Source organism: Urocitellus parryii, chromosome 5 (assembly GCF_045843805.1).
Source record: "Urocitellus parryii isolate mUroPar1 chromosome 5, mUroPar1.hap1, whole genome shotgun sequence".
Classification (NCBI taxonomy): Eukaryota; Metazoa; Chordata; class Mammalia; order Rodentia; family Sciuridae; genus Urocitellus; species Urocitellus parryii.
In genome coordinates, this window is record NC_135535.1 from 87,224,857 (window position 1) to 87,252,539 (window position 27,683).

The window sequence follows — 27,683 nt, forward strand, 5'->3', positions numbered from 1 at the left end:
ACCAAAGAACTAATATTCAAATCCATTGAACTTTACAGAATCATTGGAAGAAAGCAAGAAAAAAAGAAGAGGAGGGAGGAAGGAAATTCAAGTTTATTGTATCATTTCTTCACATTGTCTACATGTCTTTGTTTTTCAGTCGAGGTGAAAACTCCTTGGTTGTATTTAGTTACCTCTATATTTGGATTTATATTATTTATAGTGGAGTCATAATTTTTATGTTAATTGTATTTGTAAGTAGAATTTTTCTTACTGTCTCCTTTGTTATTTATACAAAGCTGGAGCTTAACTTACAGATCTGCTTTTCACAGTAAGGGACATCACTGTCCATTTGGTGGTGGCATAGTGCCTAGGATAAACCTATTCCTTTCCATAGGGACAGATCTAGCCTACTTAATTCCTTTCAGTGGTTGAAGATAGTACAAATTTCTAGTTTATCTTACTATAAATCCAGACTTTTTTTAAAGTGGACTTTTTAAGAATGATGGAGCGATAGAAAGTTTTAGAATGATTAAAGACCAAAGATAAGGCAACTACCTGTTTGTATTTTCATATATCTACCAATTACATATCTATGGAATTTCAAATCTGTCATTAGATCAATAATACTTATTTTGAGATAGGAAAGTTTAGACAGGTTAAGAGACTCACCTGGATTCCAAAGTAGTGATTTCTGTTTTGATCTTGTGTGACTGGGAAAATGTGTCACAATAAGGAGTTAAAAATGAGCCCCACACAGAATCCAGATTAAGAGACAGTATTCTGAGTTTGCATTTATGTATGCCAGGCTTGAGGTACTGAGATACTCAGATGGTAGACAGAAGATTGAAATTATGTGATGGAAATCTCCCTACAGGAGACAGAAATGTGAAAATTACCGGCTTAGACACAAGATTTGAAATTGTGTATTTCAGGAAAGTCCTGTATTCAACAAATATTTATTGAAATTTTAAATGCCCAAGGATGTAAACCCAAAGAGAGTTTCAAAGCTTAGTGTATTCTTGGAAGGGACAAGGAAATGAGGAAATAGGGGCCCATGGTTTTGAGAGCAAGGAGTTAAACTGCCCTTGTATCCATAGGCAGAGTGGAGAATGGGGATAGACAGATTTGCATGTCATTCAAAGATGTTCTCATTTTTTTTTTTTTTTTTGAGAGCCAGGGGGAAGCCACAGAAAAGAACTTCAACAACATGTCAAGATCAATTCCCTCAGACAGAGAGTTTAGAAAGTAAAGGGGTCTGTACAAAAAGTATGAACTAATTATGGCTTAGAATTTGCTTTTGACCATTGAAGGTTAAAACAGGCAATGCCTGAGAGAAAGCTGACCAGTGAGCAGAGGGTGGGCCATCAAAAGCTAGAAAATGGAAACATAGTATTCTTACTTTCACTTATTTAGAAGAGGTCATGAGAAACATTGGGTTTTATTTCTAGATTATTTATTCCTACCAGGACCCAAGATACTTTCCAAAAAGTAAGTCCGTGGTTAACAAATTTTGTGGGATGCTTTATTGGTATGTGTGTTGTTTAGAAGTATGCCTAAACTGCCTAATTTCCATTTGGAAATACAAGTCATGGAAGTTGAGGTATAAAATGTAGTCAACTGGAAATTGTATAGAAAATTAAATATTTTAATAAAATACATTATAAATTCAAACCATGGCATTGAAAATAATGTATTGGGATTGAAGGATGACATATGTGGAGCAATACAGACTTTGCCTAGAAAATTAGATTAAGGTTTGTAAAATTAAAACAATTAGGTATTTCATTCTGATGAGAAGTTATATGGCAGGGTAGTTAAAAGTACATTAGTAGGAATCAGCTAGATGTAGATTCAAATTATTTATCATTTAACTTAAGCCTACTGCTAAACTCAGTTTCAGTATGTGTAAAAGTAGTGCAAACATTTCCTACATCATAGGTCTGTCAGGAGGGATCAGAGAAACTGCTTATTAAAAACCCATATAGTGATTGGCACATCCAGTTTAATAAATGGTACTTTTATTATTTTGCTCAGAAGATATTTTTAGGTTCTGAATAAAATTTAAGATTAATTATGACAGAGAACATTGTAATACAAGTATATTAAAGAGTTAACCTCATCCATATTGAATCAGAGTGGTATATAATATGGCCATAGAAAGAGCAAAAATAGAGATACATACTGAGTCCAGAGAGAAAAAATTCTGTTATTCAAATTGTCAGGGCTTGGATTGACACCCAAGTGAAAGTTTTGAAAACTTCATCATTTAAGTCATTTCCAACTTGGTTCTTCCACACTCAAGAAATCCTGTGGTCAAATTCTTATCCTTTCCACTAGTTGCATGGTTCTTCCATGCACAGACCTGCTATTGACTTCCCAGTTTCCATGCACAAAGCTGCTATTCACTTCCAGGAAAATTAGTGACTCTGTGGAATTGGATAAGAATTTGGCCTACAGTGAGTGATTTGAATGAATGAATTTGGAATTGGCAAGAAAATACAAACATATGCCACATTTACTTGGTATATTCATGCTTCAAGAGAACTCAGGTAGCACGTAAATTCACTGTAAAAAGCCAGGGATTTTCAGCAAGAACGTATCACAAAGTCAGTCTAAATCTTATTCACTTATTTTTGTCATCTCAAAAGACAGGTGGGAATCTCTCTCTCTCTCTCTCTCTCTCTCTCTCTCTCTCTCTCTCTCTCTCTCTCTCTCGTATGTATATAATTTCACACACCTACACATATACACACATACACACAGAGGAATAGGAATGTACATGGCTGAAGAGTCTCTTCTGATAAAGTCCTTTGTGGTACATACTATTTACAGTGCTCTTGGCAGAAGGCAGAATTTACGTTAAGTCACGTTACAGGATAATGTGACTTATGTGGATTTATTACTTTTTTTAGATACTCTATTTTTAAGCCAGTTTTCATTGTCTGGATTGATGCTGAACTATTAGCAAATTACATGGTATTCTTTTCTTTCTGTGGGGAAAATACATGCAAGGTATATGGGGGCCAACTTTTGTGCTAGCATTGAGCTGGAGAGAATCTGAACCTTCTCCATTTCCAGTTGTAGACAAATTTCTTTTCTCAATATTATTGCTCATGCAATTTTCAGTATCATGGATATTGGGCCTTTAAAAAGGAAGAGATGTTACATTTTTGACAGCTTTTCCCTTCCACTGACTGAAACAATAAAAATAAACATGAAGCTGTCGGAATGGCCTCGGCATATAATGTCATTTGCATGTGATTTCCTTTGCTTCTCTAGATAATTGAATTTATTCAGGCAATTTATTTTTTAAATGTGTAGTCTCTGTGAATGGAAACATCTTAACTAAAGACAACCCTTTTATTTCCCCTTAATGAAATATATACATGTATGTGTATACCTCTGTTAGAACCAGGGGAGTAGATGGAAAATAATGGAAAAACCAAAAATGTACTGTATAAAAAAAATTAATTAAAGGAATGAAGTGTGACTCTTGTAACCAAATATTCTGTCTTTGTATTCACCCCCTGTCTATGTTCAAGGTCTCTAGGTGCTCAATAGGAGCTTTTTAATTATTTTTCCCTGTTTGATGTTGCTAAGTATAATGAATAGATAGCAAAGGACTTTTGTAAGAAGCCTGTGTGTGTGAATCATCTCAGAGCTGCTAAGCATAGCGATACCTGGTTGGTTCCCACCCTGAGACTTAGTCTTAATAAATTTCAGGCTTAAAGAAAATGACTATTTAAATTGATCTCCATTAGTCAAACAATGCGGCTTTATAACACAAAATAAATCCTATATTCTCTTTATTCTTTTGGTTTGGGGGAATATAAAGAGTACCTGCCTTCATTCTGGATTGGCATTTTTGTGGGTTATCGAGTACCAAGCCAGAGTCACTCTGAAATAACAGAAATATCTAGGGACATTCAAAAGATAGAAATTAATACAGAATTATACATAGGAACATATCTGTCTAAAATGCAAAAATATTTATTTTCTCTCTGTATACCATAGGATTTAGTATAACTTAAACTCAATTTAATTTTTATATGTACATCCCCACCTAAGCAATATGTCACTGGGGAAAAATACTATTAGATCCAATTTACACCTGTGATTACAACTTGGAGGACTTAGAACAAACGGTTTCTACAAAAACATTTTTTGCTATTGATAAATCACATTTGCTTCCTCTTCATTCTGACATCTATAAGGCAGGACAGGTACAGCACCAGGAACTCAGCATGTGGAGATCCCATTCATTAATTGTAAGTAAGGGAAAAATTGGTTTGGTTTCTTTCCCCCTTATTTTTACATTGCTATCTTTTTGTCTTACTATATAGCCTTACTTCGTGGAATAACTAAAATCTCTTATTCTGACATTTTTGTTCTAGAGTCTTCTCATGTCTTTTTAGGTTTTGCTTCTTCCTTAGGTGCTCATTATTATTTTTCTAAGTGTATTTATACTTATAAAACATCTTTCAAAATCTAATTATTAATAGTGATAAGCTTATAAAAATCTACATGATAAACCAACATTTTATAAGGAGAAGGTATTATCCACTTATAACAGCCATTTTTAGACATGTGAAGAGGACTTGCCCATTTGATCTCCCTGTAGACATGTTCTGAAGGATGATGACTTAAAATGGATTTAATAATTCATTGGAAAGAAATAGTTCTTAAGTTACCATTTTACAACCCTCATTTCTTCACCTGTATCTTCTATTTCCAGACACTTCTACATACAGATTTAAATATCTCAATATAAAGCCATCATTTCAATCTTCTGAATGTAAATATGTGATACTTCGTATTTATAGTACTGGGGTCAGAAATAAGAGCTAATGATCAACTTACAAACTAATTAAATTAAAAAGGATATATTAAAACTTTTTAGATATACTGACTCTATTTTAAAAATCCTCTTTGCTAATTATTATTTTTGGTCAACACCATAATCATTATTTCTACTTCCTAAGCAAGAACCTCATTTATCTTTGACTCCTTTCTCTTTATTTACAACTTATCTAATCCTATCATCTCTTCCTTCCAATTGTCTTTAGGATTTGATCTTTTAGTAATAATTTAAATTGGAAAAAAACCAAAATATCAAAGATCATGTGTATATTCCTCAGACACATAAGAACATTTAAATACAAACAAAAAGATCCCCATTCATACACGGTCATCTAATACATTACAAAGATCATATCTAGAACATCCAGCTATCTAAGGCGTCTATTAGCCTTTCCCCATATGGCATACTAATTCCCATCAATGTGCCTAAAGAAGTAATTGTCCCTGGGTTTTGGATGGGATGAATTAGAAGGGGAAGAGGATGCACTACAGAATGCAAACAAAAATAATTTGCATACGTACAGTTTAGAAAAGTTCATTGATGAGTGTAACCTGTTTCCCCAGTTAATAATCAAAATGACATATAGATTTGATGGTTCTTTTGAACTCTCACTGCTACAATCTAGTGGAATGCTTTGTATAGTCACATACATGCCATGGTAAGAGTTTCCTATTCAGTGGAGATTTTTACTTTCCCCTCTATCCAATTCATCCTACATACAACTGCTGGACTAATCTTTCTAATAAGGTACTTTAATAGAATCAACTCTCTACAGAATCAACAGTTTTCCATTGCCTGCTAGGTCAAATGTAAGCTCTCCTACTTGAAACTCATGACCCTTTGTGAAATGACCTTTGTATTTAGTTAGTTTTTTTTAAATTTATCATTCCCCATTTTGGGGAGCTAAGCCACTTCCTTCCCTATAGTATATGTTTATGTGTGTATATACTCAAATGTTTCCTGGGTGAGCCAGGTGCAGTAGTGCACACCAATAATCCCAGTGATTTGGGTAGGCTGAGGCAAGAGGATCACATGTTTGAAGCCAGCCTAAGAAATTTAGTGAGATCTGCCTCAAAAATTAATTAATTAATTAATCAATTAATAGAAGTAAAGATATAGCTGGTGCTAAAGCACCCCCAGATTCAATCCTTCAGTGCCAAAGCAGAACACTAAAATTTCCTGGGTAATGTCTTTGAGAATGCTTTGTATATTTTCTTCTCTATAATTTCTTCTAGGCATAGAATAAAGACTACTCTGCATAAATATTTAATAATTTTATAATTAAATCAATTTGTGTTTGTTGAACACTGATAAAAAGAACTGGGGTGTGTGGTTCATATTCCAAGATGTCTCCTTTCTTAATGGTATAGAAACAATATAAAATAAGGAATCCTAAAATGTGTGTGCTTAGTCGTATGTAAAGGAGATTTCCATCTTTCTTCGGTTTTCAGTGTTCTCCTATAAATTTTTGCATTTTTTGCTTCTAATTTTCCTCTCTTAAAATTAATACTCATTATAGTTGTTATGATTACTAATTGTTTCATATGTATTTCAATGCCTCTCAGATTTTGAACTCTTTGAGGACAGAATCAGCTTTGCTTTTTTACATCTTGGGCATCTCTTGCAGTACCTGATGTTACTGAGCACAGTAGCATAGCAGAATGATGACCAGCGTGAGTTTTAGTTTAATTCTTCAATTTAACATTTTCTGTGATTACTTTGGGTAAATTACTCTTAGAAACCTTAATTTCCTCACATGTTAAATAGGGATAACAGTCTTCATGGAATTCCTCTGAGAATATAAAAGATAAAGTCCATAAAACATTTAGAATAGTGCCATTAAGAACTGCAGAAGTGGTAGCTATATTTTTACTGATGTTTTAGTGAATTTAAACAGATTTTGTGCATTTGGTCAGGAAAATGTGTAGTTTAATGGTTTTTAAAAATCCTTTGAAACTAAGAGACTAAAATAAAATCTATATATAGAATTTCTCATTAAACTGTTATAGGTCATCTTTACAGAGATGTTTTACATAAAGAACATCTATATCTCTGTGATTGTGTATGCTATGGGATGGATCTCATATGCCTGCTAGGGCTGGTGATGTAGCAAGTTTCAATCCCTAGTACTAGAAAAAAAAAATGAATACCTTATACATCTACTAAAGTGGGCTCAGGAAATTCTGCTTTATAGTCCAATTAAGTCATTTATTTAGTTGGAAATTTTTTTAAATGTGTGGACTACATATTGCTTTATTATTACTTTTAGAGTATGCACTAAAGCTTTGACTTCTGTTTTCTCAAATCACTGCTAATGTCAACTCATGCTAAAAGATCTTTTCAAAGAAAAAGTGCTGCTTTTTCTGTGAACATAGTCGTGTAACTTAAAGCCTCGATTAGTATTGACAAATGCCCTTAGCATTTTTTAAATAGGAAGATGGAGTTACTCTGATGGCATGATAGAGGGGCCAGACGTTCCCCTGAAAGTTAGCCTGATCCATTGAGAAGACATGTTGCCCATAAGGGATTTTATTCACAGCACTGCTGAAACATAGAAGAGAGAAGCTAGACAGAATGGAGAATTAGTGCTTATCTGTCCTTCCTGTTCCCTTTATTGGTGCTTTGTAATTATAGTGTAAAGGAACTCAGGATTAATTTGCTAGAGAATCTAGTACTGCTAATATTCTCATGAAGAAAGAAAAATCTTGATGTGTGTATTGCACAAGAATAAAGAAAAATGGGAAAGAAATTTAGAAATGTCACAATATAAGTAATTAGTGTCATGTATTTATGAAACAATTCATTACTTTTGAGTGTCTTAAAATCTTGCCTTTTAAGTTTTATTTGGTAACAAGATGTAATTGAACAATGCTTTTCTTTGATTATTTCCATGAGTTACTACTTTGTAGAGAACCGGGGAGCTGTGAAATTTGAAAGTTGAGTATAGAACAGAGGTAAAAGCCACTGAACCTGTGTGATACATGGTGAGATGCTTTCTTTCTAAACAAAGTTTATACTTGGTTATCTTTATGGAGGGGGGATAGGAATAGAAAGACAGTAGAATGAATCAGATATAATTTCCTATTTTCATATATAAATAATCCACCAGTGAAACTCCACAGCATGTACAACCATAAGAATGGGATCCTACATAAATTAAGATATTATCCATGTATGTATTCTATGTAAAAATAGACTCTACTGTCATGTATATCTAAAAGGAAAAAATAAATAAACCAATTTTTAAAAGTCACATTAAAAATGTTTTAAATTCCATAAAAATGTTTCCCTTTGATGTAGTTTGATTTTATTTGAAATACTGTGAAACTACTTTTATATGTGTTTTCTTATTTTTAGTAGGAAGAATAGGAAAAGGGTTTGTCTCTTATTGACATTTTTTTCACCTTTCTGACAAAGTGCTTGACTTTTTTAAAAAATTTGCTCTTACATACTATATATTTTGTTTATATTTATAACCTAACATATTGGGTTATTCCTTGGAACACACAAATACTTCTATAGCTCTTGTCAAGTCCCAGTTACCACTTTATGAGTTTTGTAACTTGTAATACATATTTTAATTTATGTAATCCCCTAACTCAGATAATTCATTATATCTTGACCCATAATACTCTAAGAACCTAATGAGGCAGATGCTAGAATTATCACCATTTTGCAGATAAGAATCTAAGGCATAAAAGTATTCAAAAACATTTAATAGCTAGTGAATGGTGGAACCAGGATTTGAAACAGGAATTTGTCTTCAGATTCTCTGTATTTATCATTATGCTGTCTCATAAGTTAGTATTCGGACTCCCCCCTCCCATGCCATATAGGACATCTCTCATGCTAGACAGGTGCTCTACCACTGAGCTATATTTCCAGGTTTTTACTACATCAATGAAAGGAAAAATGGAGTGAATGAAATAATAGCTCCACCTTTAACTGTTTACTTTTTTTCATTTAGCGTTGAATTCCAGAGATCAATTTAATGTGTATATATGTGTGTGCACATGTATACATTCACATGTACAAGCACCTATGAGTTATCTTTTATTATCCCATTGTTGTGGATGAGGAAATGGGACTAGAGAGTTTATATAACTTGCCCAAGATTATATAGTTAATAGATAATAGCACCTGGATTTAAACCCAACAACAGCCCCAAGTCTACCTTGCTTAGCCACCACTTTATTCTGCTTTACTGCTGGCATATTTCACTGAATAGTGTAAAGGGATTAAAATCTATTCTATTTATTATTAAACATAGTCAATTTCCACTTAAAAGCAGTGCTGGCAAAGGGCTTGTTAACTTAACCAAATCTCAACTCTTTGTAAGCAACAATATTATTTGCTATGTATATAGAGAGAATTAAAAAGCCATTTCACATTGGGTGCGGTGACTAACCCCTGTAATCCCCAGCAGCCTGGGAGACTGAGGCAGGAGAATTTCGAGTTCAAACCCAGCCTCAGCAATGGTGAGGTGCTAAGCAACTCAGTGAGACCCTGTGTATATAGCTGGGGGTGTGGCTCAGTGGTAGAGTGCCCCTGAGTTCAATCCCTGGTACAAAAAAAATAAAAAAGAAAGTCATTTCATAACTTCCCTTATACTTAGCAACTAAGGTAACCAGTTTTGGCAAGGATTTCCTATTGAGGAATACTCTTAAGCCTCATTTCTTCCTTTGTACTGAGGAGCGGGGAGGGAGGGAGATGGAGAGGGAGTGAGAATAGTATTTAGTTGGCTAACAAGTGCAGCAGGAATGTTCTGGTGACTTCTCCGAGAAATGATAAGAATTATATATCATCAGTAGCTAGTTATGGAAAGTTTATTGTAAATGATAAGTGTTAAATGGAAATGTTTTGATGTGCAGTCTAATTTTTGTTTAGAAACATCTTATGGTTGACCTTTGAGCCCTCAGGGAAGAGATCATCAAATGTCTTAGAGTGTATTTGTTCCATGTTTAATCATAAGTAAGACAGCGCACAAATCATCGGCAGGAAGATAATGAGGCTGTCACAGCACAAAATGTTCTTTGTTTTTACAGGTTCTATTAGTTAATGTATTAGCAATTCTCTAAATGCCACTTTTGCTTATTAAGTGGTTTTGAGAGCACATGAAAACATACATTTTATTCTTGAATACAGCAATTCTGAGATTCTTACCAAATGTGATTCTGAAGGAGTATTTGGGGAAGAAAAATAGAAAGAAATGAGAGACTTCTGCTCATGTAGCCTGTACATGAAATTGAATATACTTTCGAAACTTTCATGTTTCTAGCATCTCATTGATAATCAGAAAATGTGCCCTTAAATTTGAGTTTCGTTTACTGGATTTAAGTTAGGTGGCAAATATGGTAATAATTTTAAAAACAGAGGAAACATTGTTTTTCCTTCATAGTATAAACCAGATAAAAGTACAATAAATTTAAACCACCTTTTTGCTTTATTTCTAAAACAAATCTATTTCAATCGTGCAATTTTGCCAAAAATTTCAGACTCTCCAATCTATGGATCTATGCAGTAAATAAGAAATCAACAGACACATGACTATTTAAAAAGAAAATCATTTGTCTCCAACATGTCTGGTTTCTTTTACTCTTGCCTTTCCTCCAGCCCCATTAGTTCTCTTCTCTGGAATATATTTTCTTTTTTCTCTCTCCTCATATCCTTTAAGTTCTATCAGTATAATGATATATTTCTCCCCCACTGCAGCTGCTAATCATCTCCCTTTTCACTCTCCCTCTTTCTCTCTCATTAACTCTCGAAGCTTTTTTTATAATAGTGGTTCTCAAACTTTAGTATACATCAGTCTCTCCCAGAAGGCTTGTTAAATCACATATGGTTGGGCTCCACCCTTTTAGTTTCTGATTTAGGAATTCTAGAGGGAGGGCTGACAAAAATGTGTAAAATATTACTGGGTATGCCAATGATATTAGTTCAAGCACTCATGTTTGAAAATCATATTTATACAAATCACCTGTCACTAAGCTAAACTCTCTTAGTTGTCCTTTATTGTTGTTAGAACCATGTGAATTCATCTTGAAAAGAATGCATTTTTAATTTTTATTTTTCTGATCAGTAATTAAATGTAAGCTTAATATAATATTTCATCTCAGTGCTTGGCACAGAAATGCAAACCAACAGACTTTTGCAGAATTTCCATCCTATTGAACAACAATCTTTAAAAGAATCTATATTTTTGGACTTTGAAAAAAATATCAAACACTTCTGTTTATGCTGTCCCAAAATACAGGGAAAATGTATGAAGTGTGAGCAGGAACCTATATTCGAAATATAGTGGAACCATTTTTATAACACAATAATTTTTAGTAAACTTGATGAATCCTGTCACTGTTTATAGAGTATTAGATCTGCCCCAAGAGCAGGTTATGTGTGCATTAAAGAAACCTTGTAAGATAACTTTAGTAGTCTTTAAAATTAGAGCTATGCAGGACATGAAATATAGAGCTCTCAGTAGATCCCAGAGCAAAAATAGATAACACTATCTATTGAAGCATTTTTGAATTCCCACTAATATTATGCATGTTGTGATGTTTGGATATTAAGGATCCAAAGAACTAATTTTCAAAGAATCTCATAATTCTTGAAATGTATACAAGTATTCCTTAAAAACTGTCATTGGGTACTTAAGTCTGTAGCTTGCAAGGAATCTAGAATAGGCCAGTGCTTCCAATCCTGGCATGTGACCATCACACTCTCCTAAGAAATTAAAATATATATATATATATATATATTGTTGGCCTCTTCCCCAGATAAATATATGAACAATTCATCTAAAATCTGAACTATTAGTGAACCTTGTAGTTGTTTAGGCACTAAGGGATTTTGCTATTATAAAAACTCTGCTAAGTTTTAGAGAAGTATTCTTGGTGGATTTTTTCAGTATAGAAGGATTACCAGTTGTGATAAGCTCTCTCTGGGTAGATGAATACAGAAATAGCCCAAACAAAACTGCTTCTGTCATTTTCCTTCTTTTTTTTTCTCTAGAAATACCAGACCTAAGTACACATTAGGCAGCTATTTTTCAGCAAAAAGCTAAGGAAAGACTTTAAATTGAATGGCTTTAAAATCAGCTATAATCACAAGTATAACAACACCCATCAAAGGTCTGTCTGTAAGTGCTAACTTTTGTTTTGTAGGTGTTCAGAACTGACCGTATCTTGTTCCCAGAATACTAAATTTGATCGTGTCAACCAAAGAAAAACTTTTTAGTGTTCTCTATTGAATTTTTTGTCAAGTGTTGGTTTTGTCTCAGTGTATCCTTCTTATATTGACATCCTGTTTTCAGGAAGATTAGTATTTGTAAGAACAACTGAAATATTTATCTCTTTGTAATTGCTTACCTTTGGAGCAGTAATATTTTAAGTTCCTGCTCTATATCCCTTTAGTTAACTTTATCATTGTCAAATGTCAATGGAAGCTATTGTTTGAGGGGTTTGGGGGTGGCAAATAACTGGGTATTTAGAATAATTGTAGATATTGATGAGTTTATAGTACTTTCTGGGCTGATATACATTTAGGTCACAGATTCTTAAGCTGGAATCCATGGTAAACAGCAATTGCTGTATGATGTCATGGTGTAGATTTACAGCTGGAATTCTGAAAATAGAAAAGTAATTAACTCTCTAAAATTCCATGTGACAATATGTGCAATAACATGAGTATATGTTTGTGTGTTCACATGTGCATGTGTATTTAAGAGAATGTTTATAGTATCATTAAGAGATCTCTGATCAAAAAGGAATAAAATGTGGTTTAGATTTCCATGGAGAAATGTTATCAAAAATTATCTTCAGCAAAAAAGTTTAAAAATATTTGAAATAACTACTTATACATATAAAATACTCACATATTCTGCTATTACTATACTAAATTTGGCATCTTCCAATTTGACAGAAGAGATTAAAAGTAGTGAAAATTTGTTTCAAGATAAATATTTGTAATAAGATATGTTTTTATCCATTTTTTATAGAAGTTAAGGAATAACAAACATTGTATCTTTCAGGATACTTTTCAATTGTGTTGCATCTTTTCATGGTGATTTTTTACAAGGATAGCCTGGGGTTAGATGAAGAATATGACCATGCAAAAACTTTGAATTGCAAAGCATTTTCTCTCTATCTGTAGTTCATTTTATGCTATTTATACATAATACCAAAATCAATGAACTTGCATTAATGAGAATCAAATTATGATAGTTCACATCTTCTGTCCTAGCATTTTTCTAAGTTCAAAACTTAATTTTGTTAGAAAGAAGATACCCAGGGCTGGGGCTATAGCACAGTGGTGGAGTGCTTGCCTAGCACATGTGAGATGCTGGGTTTGATCCTCAGCACCACATAAAAATAAAATAAAATAAAGGTATTAATAAAAGTATCTTACTACAACTAAAAAAATATTTAAAAAGAGAGACTCACAGATTTCATACCAATAGTTTATAAAACATAAATTATCTAGTAACATTACTCTGAATAGCCATTTAGAAAAAAATTCTTTGTGTTGGCTTTAAATGTCCAGGTTCATATTTTTGAATGTGATATAAGTGAGTGGATATTTGAATGTACAGAGCTTTAGGAAACTGGAAGACAGTTGGTTTAACTAATTTGAAGGCATTTATGCTATTTGTTTTCTTTAGGCATATTGGAATGGAAAACTCTCATTTTCATACTTCATTATAAGAAGACAGCATATTTGTTCACTTGTAACATTAATAAAATAGAGTTCATAGTTTTTTTTTTTTTTCAGTGCTGGGTATTGAACCCAGGGCCTCTCATATGGTAGCCAAGTGCTTTATGATTCAACTACCTCCCTATCTCTTTTAATATATATTTTTTTAATTTTAGAGGTAGGATTTCACTAAATTGCCTATGCGGGCCTCAAACTTGTGATTCTTCTGCCTCAACATCCAAAGTAGCTGGAATTAGATAGCTGAGCTGCTTCACCTCGTTGGTTTTGTTCGTTTGTTTGGTTTTGGTTTTTAACAAGAGGCACAGTAAGTAGCACTAAGGTTAAGAAGGACTCCAGAGCCCAGTAGATTGGATTTGATTTTCTAGCCTGTGATTTATCATTCATGTGACCTCAGGTATTTTTCAATCTGTGCATTTCAGGTTCTCTAGCTATGAAATGGAAATCATAGTTACACTTGACATGAAATTAATTAAATTTATGTACATAAGGCACTTTGAGCCATGTCTAACACAAAGTATTCAATAAATATTACCTATTATTTTATCACTTTTATTCTGATAGATTATTAAATGTCATTATTTTACTACTCTTTAACACTTCAGTTTATTTCAGTTTATAGGACCAAAAAGTTATATAACTAATCAGAACAAATAAAAAAATTAAAATGAGACCTAAAGGTTTTGCCTGGCAAACAAACAAGACAAGCCAACACAATAATGTGTTTTTTGTGGATAAAAACCACAAAAGGAATGAAATTTCCTTTGAATAATAAAGGAAACATGTATACCTTTATTTCAAATGATGAAGGAAATGTGTATATATCTTTATTCATCTGAATATCCAAATAAAAATTTAAATATTAAAATTGACACAATGTTTTTCTCAAGTTCATAGCAAAATGCTATTTTTGATAGGAATTGAAAAGGTATTTCAATGAGGATAGATGTTTTGGCATTCCCTTTTTTTTTTTCTCTTGGTTACAAAGGTGATAAGATTAAGTAAGCTTGTTGAAGAATAACAAAGGAAGATTACCAACTTCATTCTAAAAGTTTAGAACCTTTTTTATCATTGAACTTTAGAAGGCATACATCACTGTGAGCTCATCTGCAAAACCCTGAAGCTATTACTTAGAATCTATGAGACATGATGAAATGCATACGGCAGGGCTGGGCAACATATCCCTGAGTTAGTTGACTCTGGATTTTACTTGTTGGCAGAGTCCAGAGAAAAATGTAGTCATTACTTCATGTATGGCACAGGCAATCCCAGGGAAGAAACTGAAGATGCTTAGGACTTCTTTGCTTGGAGACTGTGCCAGCACTCCTTATCAAGTTATTCACCATGCAAATGAACAGTGAAGTCCCACACTGAAGCAGCTGTTAACTACAGCAAACTGTTAAAAAGGATCAACAGTGCCAGAGGCTAAAATCTAATCAGACAGGTGAAATAGTGATAAGATAAATATTCCTGCCTGTAATAGCAATGATGTTTAATTAATTTATTTATTGTAATTCTACCAGAGCAACTGAATTTAGAAGTCTTGTGAAATATGTTAAACTCTCTAAAGATATTTTCTTCCAGTTTGAAAGGTGTGGAAAATGAGAGACCTGAAAAATGGGATATTTTATTTGAAAGTATTTTTGTGATATTTTGGTATATTTGACTGCATGCAGATATGAGTGCCATTCCCTCTAGTGATGATATACTATAGAAAGATGCATGCAATTTCCAGTTATGGCAAATGAAGGTTAGCTACCAATTCTTGCTTCTATAGTTTGTCTTCATTTAATGTGAAAATAAAGTACAAATAAAAATGTTCAAAATGAAGGCAGCATTGGAGTATTTCTGCTTTGGTACCCAGAAATAAATGAGAAGAAAAATATTACATGGAAAAATAACATGTAATATACACAAAACTGTGCTGATGTGTTATAGACCATCCATAAAAGCATGCCTATTTACTGAAAGAATTTGTGACTGCTCTTTTCTGGAGAGAAGTGTGTGTGGGGTGTGTGCATGTGCACACATGCACAGGCTTAATGTGTTTGCTCATGTTTATGTGTGGGTTTTAAATACACAATTCTGAAAGTGTATCTTCACCTGCAGAGGATTATAATTATTACATTATGCATATTGTTTTCTAAACCCAAGTACATTAGAAACTAAACTATGTATGTATAGTTCAGTCAAAGTGTAGTACATCAGAAGCATTTTCCTTAATGTTTGTAAGAAATGGAAATCATTTGGGATTTAGAATAACAATTTGGAAGATTGTATAAACACATTTTTTTATTTTGCTTTCTACAGATCATAGCCCCATCCAACAAACTGATGTTTTACCATAGCTATTGTCCTTATATTCGTTCATATCCATTAGTGCACAATCATATTACCATATTGTTTGCATTGACATCTCTATTTTTAATCTACTTTAAAAAAATTGCATGACAGGTTTTTTAGTTAAGTATTTTTAGTGTATTTTTAAGCTAGTCAAAAATATTAGCATTAAAAACATTAACCTTAAAAACATTAGATATCAATCAATGTGATTTGTCACTTTTCTGGAGTCAACAGAACCTATTAATATGACTTAAATAGGTAGAGAAGGAATATGTGAACAGGTGTAATCTGTTATTCTGAATATTAAATATGTTCACACTCAAATATATTTTAATGGAAACTTTTAACACTGTAGATATAAGAAAAAACTTAGGGTGACAATAAAAGTTTTTGGGACTTAGTTTTATTTTTAAGACACTCTGCCTTATAGGAAGTTAAAGGATTGTGAAATTAATGGACTATATTATGAAAACCTTTAAGTAAAAAATTGTTTTTTATCCATTTCAATTTCACTCCTTAAAAGTGCCTGAAAAATCAATTTAGTGTATTAGATACAAAATATTCCCTAAATAGTATACATGTTGCAAAGTTCTGGTAGAATTCATGGGGGGAAATGATGACAACAGAATAATACAAAAATATTATTTAATATTTAGAATTATAGAATAAATTATTTTAATACAAATATACATAAAAATAAAGAAGCAAAAATTGCAGGAAACTATTTTATAGGGCCAAGGAGGCTCAAAATACAAAATAGCAAAGAGTATTTGGAATCAACGTGTGTTTTGGATAACAAATGAGATTAGAAAGACCCTAAGCATAAGCAAAAATGAACTTTCAATATTCTTGTCTGATATCTAAATCACCTGTGTTTTCTTAAAAGCCTGTGAATGTGGTGGAGGACTAGGGGAGGAGCCCATTTTAATTAAGAGTGCTATCAAGAAGAGGCAGCTACTTAAAATGAAAATAATATACATATACTGCTATTTGCTTAAATATAACAATGTCATGAAGAACCTTAATCCGGAGGACCAATACATTTAATGTTCGTGGATAAATCTTAAGACTTTCAAGCAAAAGAAGAAAAATAAGAAAATCTCATCAATATAGGTTTTGTATAAGACTATACTGTCATTTATTTACTTTTAGGCTTTATTATTTCAGTTTAAGGGAGAAAAGCCTTATATTTTGATTTTTCCTAAGAGTTGGTCATTGACTCACTCTAGTGCTGTGAAGTTACCTTACTTTTCTGAAATGTCTTTGTTCTTTTGCTCTTGCAAAAAGTGACATGCCACTTTAATGTGTCAACTCAATGAGCCACATGACCAATTTTAAAAGCATTTACTGAATTTTAAACAAACAACAAAAAAAAATCTTTTTTCTTTTGCTTTGTCTTTCAGGAAGTTGATGGCAATAAAGTTATGTCTTCATTCGCTCCACACAACTCATCTACCTCACCTCAGAAGGCAGAAGAAGGTGGGCGACAGAGTGGCGAATCCTTGTCTAGCGCAGCCCTGGGGACTCCTGAGCGGCGCAAGGGCAGCTTGGCTGACGTTGTTGACACCTTGAAGCAGAGGAAAATGGAGGAGCTCATCAAAAATGAACCAGAAGGTAAAGGCTGGAAAAGGAAATTGAGTCATTTCTGCTGTGTGGTTTCAGTACCTTGATTTTAACTCCTAGGTGTTTTTTTTTTTTTTTCCTTTATGCTCATAAAGTTAAATTGGACAAAACAAACCAAATGCAATGAAGATGAACAGTATTCTTTCTCAGAAACACTTAGATGTACATCTCTTGATTTTTAAAATCATACTTTTATGTTCTGATGTCTTCCTTATTTTCCACACACAAGTGAGTTGTGGTTGAGTGAAACTTAGATTTAAGAATGGAATTTGGCAGCCGAGCCCACAAAAGTCACAGACCTGTCAAATATCTCAGTCTTGTTTGTTTATGTCCAGTAATTTCTTTGCATCAAGGACCATTTTATAATTTAATTACATTTTTAAAACTTAATATATCTTAGGTCTATTTCTTCGATAGTCCAAAATTCATATGGTTAGGCCTACTGTGTATTTAAAAATTAGTGATTCTCTTAAACTCCTAGATGTGCTCCCCATTTTGTTGAACTTCTAGAGTTATTCTTTTAAGATTTCATCTCTGACTCTCTTTAACATTTTTTGACAGCAGCCTGAAAGTGATATGCACAGGGACTTATTTTAACAGTAAGGCAAATACACCAGTACAAGCTCATGCACAATGGATGTGAGCTTTATGTTGCTGATGCTTACAAACACCTACTTACACCTGTGTACGCCCCAACCATTAATACCACACCACAAGCAAGAACATGTCTCCTGTTTCAATCAAACCAACTAGTAATGGCATGCAAAGACATATTATAAACCAAAAATATACTGCATGTACGCTATGTAATACTGAGTTGTTGTACTCATTTCTAGTCTGTTAGACACTGACAAATACTAAATCTCTCTGACACAAAATGTTTGTTAACTAATTTAATTGGGAATTATGTGATAAATATTCCTGGATCCCTATCAGATATAGAGCTGGGCCATGGATTATGTTTTTTATTTATGCAGTTCTCATGATCTTAGAATTGGAAAGAATTCTAGAAATGATTGGGTCACCCAAGAACTTTTGGTATTTTTATATCTTACATCCCTTTCTATTCTCACAGAGATAAAAATGAAGCTTTATGGAGGACCCAGACAACTTTTTAAAAAATATACTGTGTGTGTTTTCCTGATATTAAAAAATATGATCTTATTATACAAATTATTTTAAAAACAAAAAATATTTAATGGAGAAAATAAAATTTACTTAAAATTGCAGATTTTTTTATATGAAACCTGTAATACATTTATTTTTGTATATTCTGTTTATTAACAGGAGGAACTTCCTCCTTTCAAATTATTTTGCATCTTCAGTTGCACTTAACATTTTAGTGTGTTTTCTCTTATCATTAAATGTGATATGAAAAAAAATAGCTGCCAAATATTCAAAGGTATTCACTATTATAATTCATGTATTTTTAAATTAATAGATCTTTATTTTCATAGAGCAGTTTCATATTTACAGAAAAATTAAGCAGATAATAAGAGAATTCCCATGTGTTTCCTCCATATACAATTTCCTCTTATTAATATTTTACATTAGTATAACTACATTTATTGTAATTAATGAACCAATCTTATTAGATTATTATTTACCAAAGTCCATAGTTTATTCAGATTTCCTTTGCTTTCAACAAGGGTGTTTTTTGTTTGTTTGTTTGTTTTTTCTATTTGGGGATCCCATGAAAGTTTAAAAATAAAAACACATTATATTTAGTTGTCATTTCTCCTAGGGTCGTTTTGACTATGACTGTTTGTTAGACTGTTCTTGTTTTCTTTATTTTAAATTATTTTTATGTGGAATTTGGTTTTTAACACATCAAAACAAAAATTATCCATACTAATGGGGTACCCTGAGATGTTTCAATGTATGCATTCATTTTTGTGATCAAATTGAACATACCTGTCTTCTCAAACATTCATGACTTCTTTATGGTAAAAATATAAAGAACTTTTTCTTCTAGCATTTTGAGATGTACAGTAGTTATACTGTTTTTGTTTTTGATGACCTTGAAAGTTTTTAGATTCATGTATATGGCAGGATGTGCATTGATTGGAATTTGTCAGATGTTTTAATCTTAATTAGACTGGGGCTTGCAGTTTGGGGAGCATGACCACTGAGTAAAGTACATTTTTTGTCACATCATATCAATTATATACTTTCTATGCAATTACCCATGTCGATGTTGATCTTAAGGATCTAGCTAAAGTAGTGTTTGTCAGGTTTCTCTGCTTTAAGTTGCTGCCTGCCCTCTTTCCACACCACATTCTTTGAAAGGAGAGAATTCTGCATATCCACAACTAAGGAGGAGGGTGTTATGTGCATTCCCCTTGTTTAGGGTGGTGTATCTACATCATTGCATCAGAATTATTTTTCATTTATTTCTTCTCCCTCATTTAGCCATTTATTTATACTACTGTAGACTCAAGGAAATTTATTTTATACTTTGTATGTCACTTAGACATGACACTAGTATTGTGATTGTGTTTAATTGTTTTAGTTTCTCTCTGCCTTATTTTGTGGTGCTGTAGGCTCATTTTATACCTTTCGCATACTCCTGTTCTACAATCAGATATTTTTCCAAGAAGCCCTGGTTCCTTTTATTGGAGAAAGGATCTGGATTCTAGGTGTGCTCATTGCTTCTGAGATGCTATTTCTATTTTAATGAGCATTTTCATTGCTGTGACTAAACAGATGACCAGAACAACTGTAGTGGAAGAAAAAGTTATTTAAGGGCTCACAGTTCAGAGGTCTCAATCCATAAACAGTGGACTCCACTCCTCAGTGTTCCAGATGAGACAGGAACAACCTGGCAGAAGAATTTAGGAGAGGAAAGCAGCTCACATGGTGGTGATCAGGACGCAGAGACTCCACTCTCCAGATACAAAGTATATACTCCATAGCCGTACCTCCATGAACCACTTTCTCCAGCCACACCCCATCTGCCTCTAGCAACCACTCAGTTAATCCCATGAAGAATTTATTCACTAGTTAGGTTAGGGCTATATAACTCAATCATTTCTCCTCCAGACCTCCTTGCATTGTCTTACATGTGAGCTTTTGGGGGACACCACATCTAAACCATAACAATTTCTTTTAGGGCCTCTCAGCTGGTATAACAAATAAATTTATATGTATATATTAATCTACATACATATCTATAAATATTACTATGTTTAACAATACCTCTCTGGAGCTACACATGAATTCTTACTAGTGTCTCCAATATTAATCCCTGTTTATCCCCTGGGATTATTTTAGCATAATCTCTTCTTGATCTGTACACTCCCATCCATCTGACTCCCACCATCCACTTACTTAATTGTTTAATGACATTATGTACATATAACAATACCAAAATTATTAACTGGTACCATGATAAGAAATATCTTGATCAACTATAGTATAGTTCTTGTATGGAATTCCTCCTTTTTTTCCTCTTAGAGATTCCATTCTTTACTCAAGTTACTTTGTAACTTACTTTCCCTCCACCCCATTCAGTAAGGTCATTTCATACATTTGTAATACAATTAAATTCTTTCTATTTTCTTTCTTGATATTCCTCAAACTTCTAAATGCTTTTTTTAAAATTTGCTTTTATATTAAGGTTCAACCTTTGCATTCTGCATTTCTAAGTGTCTTGATAAATGGATATAATCACTTAGTCCCCATTACACTACCATGGAGACAGTTTTCATCATCCTAAATATCCCCTGTGCTTTACCTGATCATCCCTCCCTCCTTTTCCAGAATACCAGATAAATGGTTATCTTTTTCCTATTCCTACAGTTTCAACTTCACTAGTATATCTTATAATTAGAAGCATACAGCATGTAGCCTTTTCAGACAAGCTCTTTACTTATTAATATATATTACTTCCATGTCTTTTCATGGCTTGATAGCTCATCTCTTTTTATCAGTGAATAATAGTCATTGTGTGAATGTACCACAGTTTGTTTATCCATTTGCATATCAAAGGACATCTTGGTTACTTCCAGTTTTGGCTTATTTGGAATAAAGCTTCTATCAATATTCATGTGCAGATTTTTGTGTGGACATAAGTTTTCAGCTCAATTGAGTAAATACCTGGGAAAATGATTGCTGCAATATATGGCAGCAAAATGTTTGGCTTTTTAATAAACTGCTAAACTGTTTTAAATGTGGCTATATGATTTTACATTCCTGTGATAAATGTAAGTTCCTGTTGCTCCACATCTTCTTCAGCATTTGATATTGTTAGTTTTTTGGATTTTATTAATTCAAATAGGTTTGTAATAGTATCTTATTGTTTTAATTCTCAATTCTGTAATGACAAGCAATGTTCAACATCTTTTCATATGCTTGTTTGATGTATGTGTATTTTCTCTGGTGATGTGTTGGTTTAACTGTTTTGTGCATTTGTTAATCCAGTCACTTTCATAAAATTTAGTTTTAAGACATCTTTATATATTTGGGATATAAGTCATTTATCAGATATATATTCTGAAAATTTTTCTCTCCAAGTCTGTGGCTTGTGATTTCATTCTTTGAATGTTTTCTTTTTTAGAATGAAAGTCTCAGTTTTAATAAAGTCCAATTACTGACTTTTTTGCATAGCTAATATTTTTGATAGATACACACTTATTATCTTAAGCAAAGTCATTTAGATTTTCTCCTATGTTAACATCTAGAGTTTTATAATTTTGCATTTTACAATTTAGGTCTAAGATTATTGTCAATTTTTTTAAGTTATAAATTTTGTGTCTGGATTAATTGTTTGTTTATAGATTTCCATCTGTTTCAGCACCATTTGTTGAAAAAACCTCCCTTTTTCTATTTAATTGCCTTTGTTCCCTTGTCAGGATAGTTGACTATTTATTTCTGCCCCCTATATCTGTTCTCTTGACATTGGTTTGTACTTTGGCCAATACCAGGCTACCTTCATTACTGTAGGTTGATAATAATTCTTGAAGTTGGGTAGTTCAGTCCTCTGACTTTCTTTCTTTCTGACAGTATTGTTTGGATCATCTTGGATCTTTTACCTTTCCTATAAAATTTAGGATCAGTTTGCATATATACACCAAATAACTTGGATTAGACTGAGAATATGTTTTATCTACAGATAACATTGGGAAAAATTAGCATCTTGAAAATACTGAGTCTTCATCTCCATGAATACAAGACGTGTCCCATTTATTAAGATCTTTAATTTCTTTGGAGTGTCAGAGTTGTCTCCATTTGGTTTTAAACTTATTTTGTTATATTTATATCCTGGTATATTTTTTTTGATACAAACCTGCACGTTGATGTAAATAAAAATCAGATCGTGTTTTTAATTTTGAATTTCAATTACTTTGTGCTGGTGTATATGATACAATTGACTTTCATATACAAATTGGTATTCTGTGTTCTTTCAATAATCACTGTTAGCTCTAGAAGTTTTTATCAATTTCCTTGCAATTTTCTGCATAGACTATCATGTTATCTGCAAACAGAAAGTTTGATTTCTTTTTTCTTAAGCTGTGTAGCTTTTATTTCTTCTTCTTGTCTTTGGACAAAGCTAAAACTTCCAGGACCATGTTGACTGAGCATGGTGAGAGGGGACTTCCTTGCCTTATTCTTGATATAAAGGAAAAACATTTGGTTCTAACCATTAACAATGATGTTAGCTCTAAGTTTCTTGCAGAAGATCATTATCTAGTTAAGGAGGTTTCTCCTGTTCCTAGTTTGCTAAGAGGTGTTTTTTCATGAATGTTTTAGAATCATCTTTTGTTTTTTGGTTATGTGTAGATATGATGTGGGATTATTCTCCTTTATACTATTGAGACTATGCCATTTTCAAATGTTGAACCAGTCTCTAAACTTGGAAAAAAATCCCACTGAGTCACAGTTTGTAGTTCATTTTAGTGGTTAAATTTCACATGCTTGTAATTTGTTGAGGATGTTTGCACCTGTGTTCATAACATATATTGATCTATTGTTTTCCTTGTATATAATGTCATTTTCTAATTTTGGCCAGGAAAACAAGTCTGGTTTCATAAAATAAGTTAGGAAGTGCTTTCCTCATATATACATTTTTGATTATTGTTTCAGATGTGTTTAGGATGCAGGGTTAAAGGTTAGTGAGAACCAACTTGTGGTGGTGTAGATTATATTACAAAGGAAATTTGGGGAGTTTATTGTTAGATGATGTTCTCTGTAGAAATTTGATAGATGACCTTGGTATTCCCCCACCTCCCAGCATATTCTGTTGGCTTACAAGTGAATGCATAAACTCTTTATTTGGAAGTATACTATAGGCCTAAATCGAGTAGATATATCTCAACAGGAAAGAGGGCAGGAGACAGTACCCAACCCTGATTTACTTAGGGGGAGACACTAGGAAGTATGGAAAATTAAAACAAAATTAGAGTAACCATTACTCAGTCTAAGGATGGAGCATCTTCAGCAGGAAGGATTGACACAAAGAAACATCGCCATTTAATATGAACGTTAGACTATTGTTTATTTTGTATTTCCCCGATTTGTGTGTTTTTGTGTATTTTCCCCTCTAAAAATATTTTAAAAGCTTGGCTAACCAGTGAACTGTTATTAAATAATATAAAGATATAGCACAAATACAGAAGTAGAATTTTAAAGAGGACAGACATAATTTTAAAAGGCAAGCATCTAAAATCTGAGTTACAGAAAGATAATTTCTGTGTGAATATAGAACCATGAAGATTCACTTATGTTTGCATATTCAAGATTCCTAGACATGTATTTTGAATACATAGAACTGTAAATGAACTTGCTCTTAGTGATAATTTGCCATGGGAAAAATGTTTATTACTGAAACAGTTTAGAAATATGTCAAAGAGTTATAGTTATTTGAGTAGAATGATTATATTAGTCATAAAGAAAAAATTCAGTAAGATAATTACAATATAAGAAGTTTCATAATCCAAAATAATAGAATGTTGAAGAAGTTTTGTTGTTGTTGTTGTTGTTGTTTTAATTGAAGGGAAAAATGCAGAGGGAATTATGTTTCAGGAGTTATGTAAAAATCTCACAACAATTGGAAAAATACATTATCTTTAAAGACTTCATCAATCAAAGAGGAAGATTGGACTTGAGAATTGTCACTAAAACCTCATGTCATCCAAGCAATAGAAGAGAGGCATTCTGTATAGCACACACAAAAAAGGGATCTATATCATCAAAAAGAATAAAACAGGGCTGGGGTTGTGGCTCAGTGTTAGAGCACTCGCTTAGCACTTTCAAGGCCCTGGATTCGATCCTCAGCACCACATAAAAATAAATAAAATAAAGTTATTGTGTCCAACTACAACTAAAAAATAAAAATTAAAATTTAAAAAAATAAAACACTTAGAAGTACATTTAACAAGTGAACTGAAAAGTTTTTACTCTGAAAACTAGCAAACATTGTTACAGCTCTTTGAAGAGAACAGCAATATGGATATGAGGGGAACAGAGGCAGAATGAAGGAAACTAAATGTTAAGCTCACAAATATATGCCACAGACAAATCTTTTCTTCCCTCAAGCAATTTTTTCCATTGTTTTTCAAAGGCCATTAAAATGAACAGCAGGTTGTGATGAAAATTTCATTAAGCCCCAGCTAAATGATTATGAGGGTGCCATATTCTTGCCTTTGCTTCCTCTTGTTGAGGGGAAAGCAGATTTCAGTAGAAAGACCACATTGTTTTCAACTTACCCCTGCCAGTAGCAAACAGCAATTCAGAAGTTAGAAGAGAATAGTGTGTTGCCCAAAAGGAGTCCACTATGAGATGGTTAGAAAGAAAACTCAGATTTGCATATGGGTTAATGAAAAGTCTGTACTGTATTCTAGCTAGCCTATTTTTTCAAGCAATTTATTAAAATATTTTAAGAGTTACATTAGAAGAAAAACATAATAGTATATGTTTGTTGGTGTTTTTTTGCTCTATCATACTTTTTTGCCTCTCATCACCCAAAAAAGTCTGGTGCTAAAGATTCTTATTGTTCAATGTCACCTTAACTGATATGGTGTATCACAGTTCACAGTAAATTTGTGGTTTCAAATATCTGGCCTATATATTTTAGTTCCATTATATTGATAATATCTGGGCTCTATCAGTTAGCATTATTAGACTTCGAAGTTCTAGAGTCACAATGAAGTTTAATATCACAGTATGTTAACACATCATTTCTGTATCAAGACACTATGTGAATATGATTCATTCAGGGGGAAAATATATATATATATAAAAAAATAGAAAATATGATATGTATAACAATATATAAGTTGGTAACACATATTAAGTATATATCATGTGTTAACTATAGTGTTAAGCAATTTATATGAAATATTTAATCTTTATGTATATCTTGATAACAGAGCTGCCATGCATAGCCCGAATTCCTATCTTAGGAAGTACTATTAATGTTACTTAAATATTGTAATTTCTATTATTTCCATTTTCAGATGAGAAACTGATGGTTAAATATGTCACACTGAATTCACTGTCAGTCTAGATAGAGTCTATGACTTAACCACCGTTCACACTGTTTCCTCCAGTTAGGAAACTTTTTTTTTTAGGTATAGATGGAGACAATACATTTATTTTATTTATTTATTTATTTTTTTTTTTATGTGGTGCTGAGGATCGATCCCAGTGCTTCACACATTCGTGGTAAGCACTCTACCCCTGAGCCACAACTCCAGCCTGTCCAGTTAGGAATTTTGTCACACATTTGTTTAATGTTTCCCATGCCTTTGAAATATTGAATACTAAAGTGGTATTTAATAATTTTCTACTAAAGTAAGTTCTTCATTCCTCCACAGTGATCAAATTTCCAGAAAGGTTTTAATAGAAGATCATTTCAGTTTCAACTACTCAAAAAAAATGTCTCAAAGTTATTTCTTAATAAAAACTTGTTGTAAGAAAAAAATGTCTAGGAGCAAAATTATCATTGACTAAGAGAAATTCAGAACTAGAATGAAATATGTACACATTTGAGGCCCCCATTGTCATTTTAGAGAGAGGGAGAACACGGCAGAGATGTGCCTGATGTTACACAGCCTGTTAATATTAAAGTCAGATGGATAGTCTAGCCCACAGCATATGGGTCTGAGTTCTTCTTTGTCCACTCTTGAATTCAGATATTCTTTATTCCTTTTTATCTCTTAAAAACAGTGTTTTCACTTTAAAATTATATCACTATGTCACACTGTGACAGAGCTAGGTTTCCAAAAGTACCCTTGCCCTAAAGTTTCAGGTGTTCTGGATTGGTCTGTAAATACAGGTCTACAGTTAAATTTATGATCCAATCCAAACCTCAGTTTGATGCAACTTTAAACTTTAAAGTTTATGCAACTTTAGGATAATTACAGAAAGGTGAAAATAATTTTTATTTTGATGAGTACCTTAGATATCACTTCAGATAGGATCCCTTTAGATGCAAAGAATGCAACTGAATTCTTATTTTAACATTTATGCATTAGTATTAACTTCAGTTTCTCTTTGGAATGGACATTTCAATCTATTGATACATTTGTTCCTACCTCCTAGAACCAGAGCAAACAAAACTCAGCTTTCCTTTATTTCCGTTCTCTATATACAATTCCGTTTCTCTTGTCTTCCAGCCTAAATTGCTAGACAGAATCATGCAGTATATGGGCTCCGCTCATTGTTTTCAAATCTTCAAGAATTTCCATCATTGTTATCATTACTCTAACATAATACTGATTACGTGGTATGTAATAGTGTGTTTCTCTTCTACCATTAAAATTTTTAAGGGTGAGTTAAGTCCACATAATTGGTATTCAAATTATTTGTTGAAAGAATGCTTAAACTGCCTCAATATTGTCCCATCACTGTCATGGGTAAAGGAGAGAGAGACATAAAAAAAATCTTCCTCTCCTCTCTACTTCATTCAACCCTCCCCCAAACTTTGAAGTTGGTGTTATTTATTATTTAAAGATAAAACAAGGCTTCATAACATCTTCCTATTATTGTATTGAAGAACCTGATTTAGAGCAAAAGTACTGTTCCCCATGCAACTCCGCATTTACAAGAGCATATTTAACCTGACTCCACCCTCTTTTTTCCCTTTAGCCCTATGCCCCACAATTCTACAAGTCCTCATTCTTCTGCTCTCTCATCAATATGCATGCAGTTCCCTCAATGATCTGTA

General features: G+C 32.8%; 1 protein-coding gene across 3 annotated transcripts in view; it reads left to right on the forward strand.

Moving 5' to 3' along the window:
* Positions 1-27,683, forward strand: part of Sox5 (SRY-box transcription factor 5) — a 329,602-nt gene that overhangs the window by 25,522 nt on the left and 276,397 nt on the right. For all 3 annotated transcript variants that reach the window (XM_077798717.1, XM_026392331.2, XM_026392329.2), the window contains exon 2: positions 17,296-17,506. In XM_077798717.1, coding sequence (XP_077654843.1) covers positions 17,296-17,506 — 211 coding nt within the window. The remainder of the gene's footprint in view (positions 1-17,295; positions 17,507-27,683) is intronic.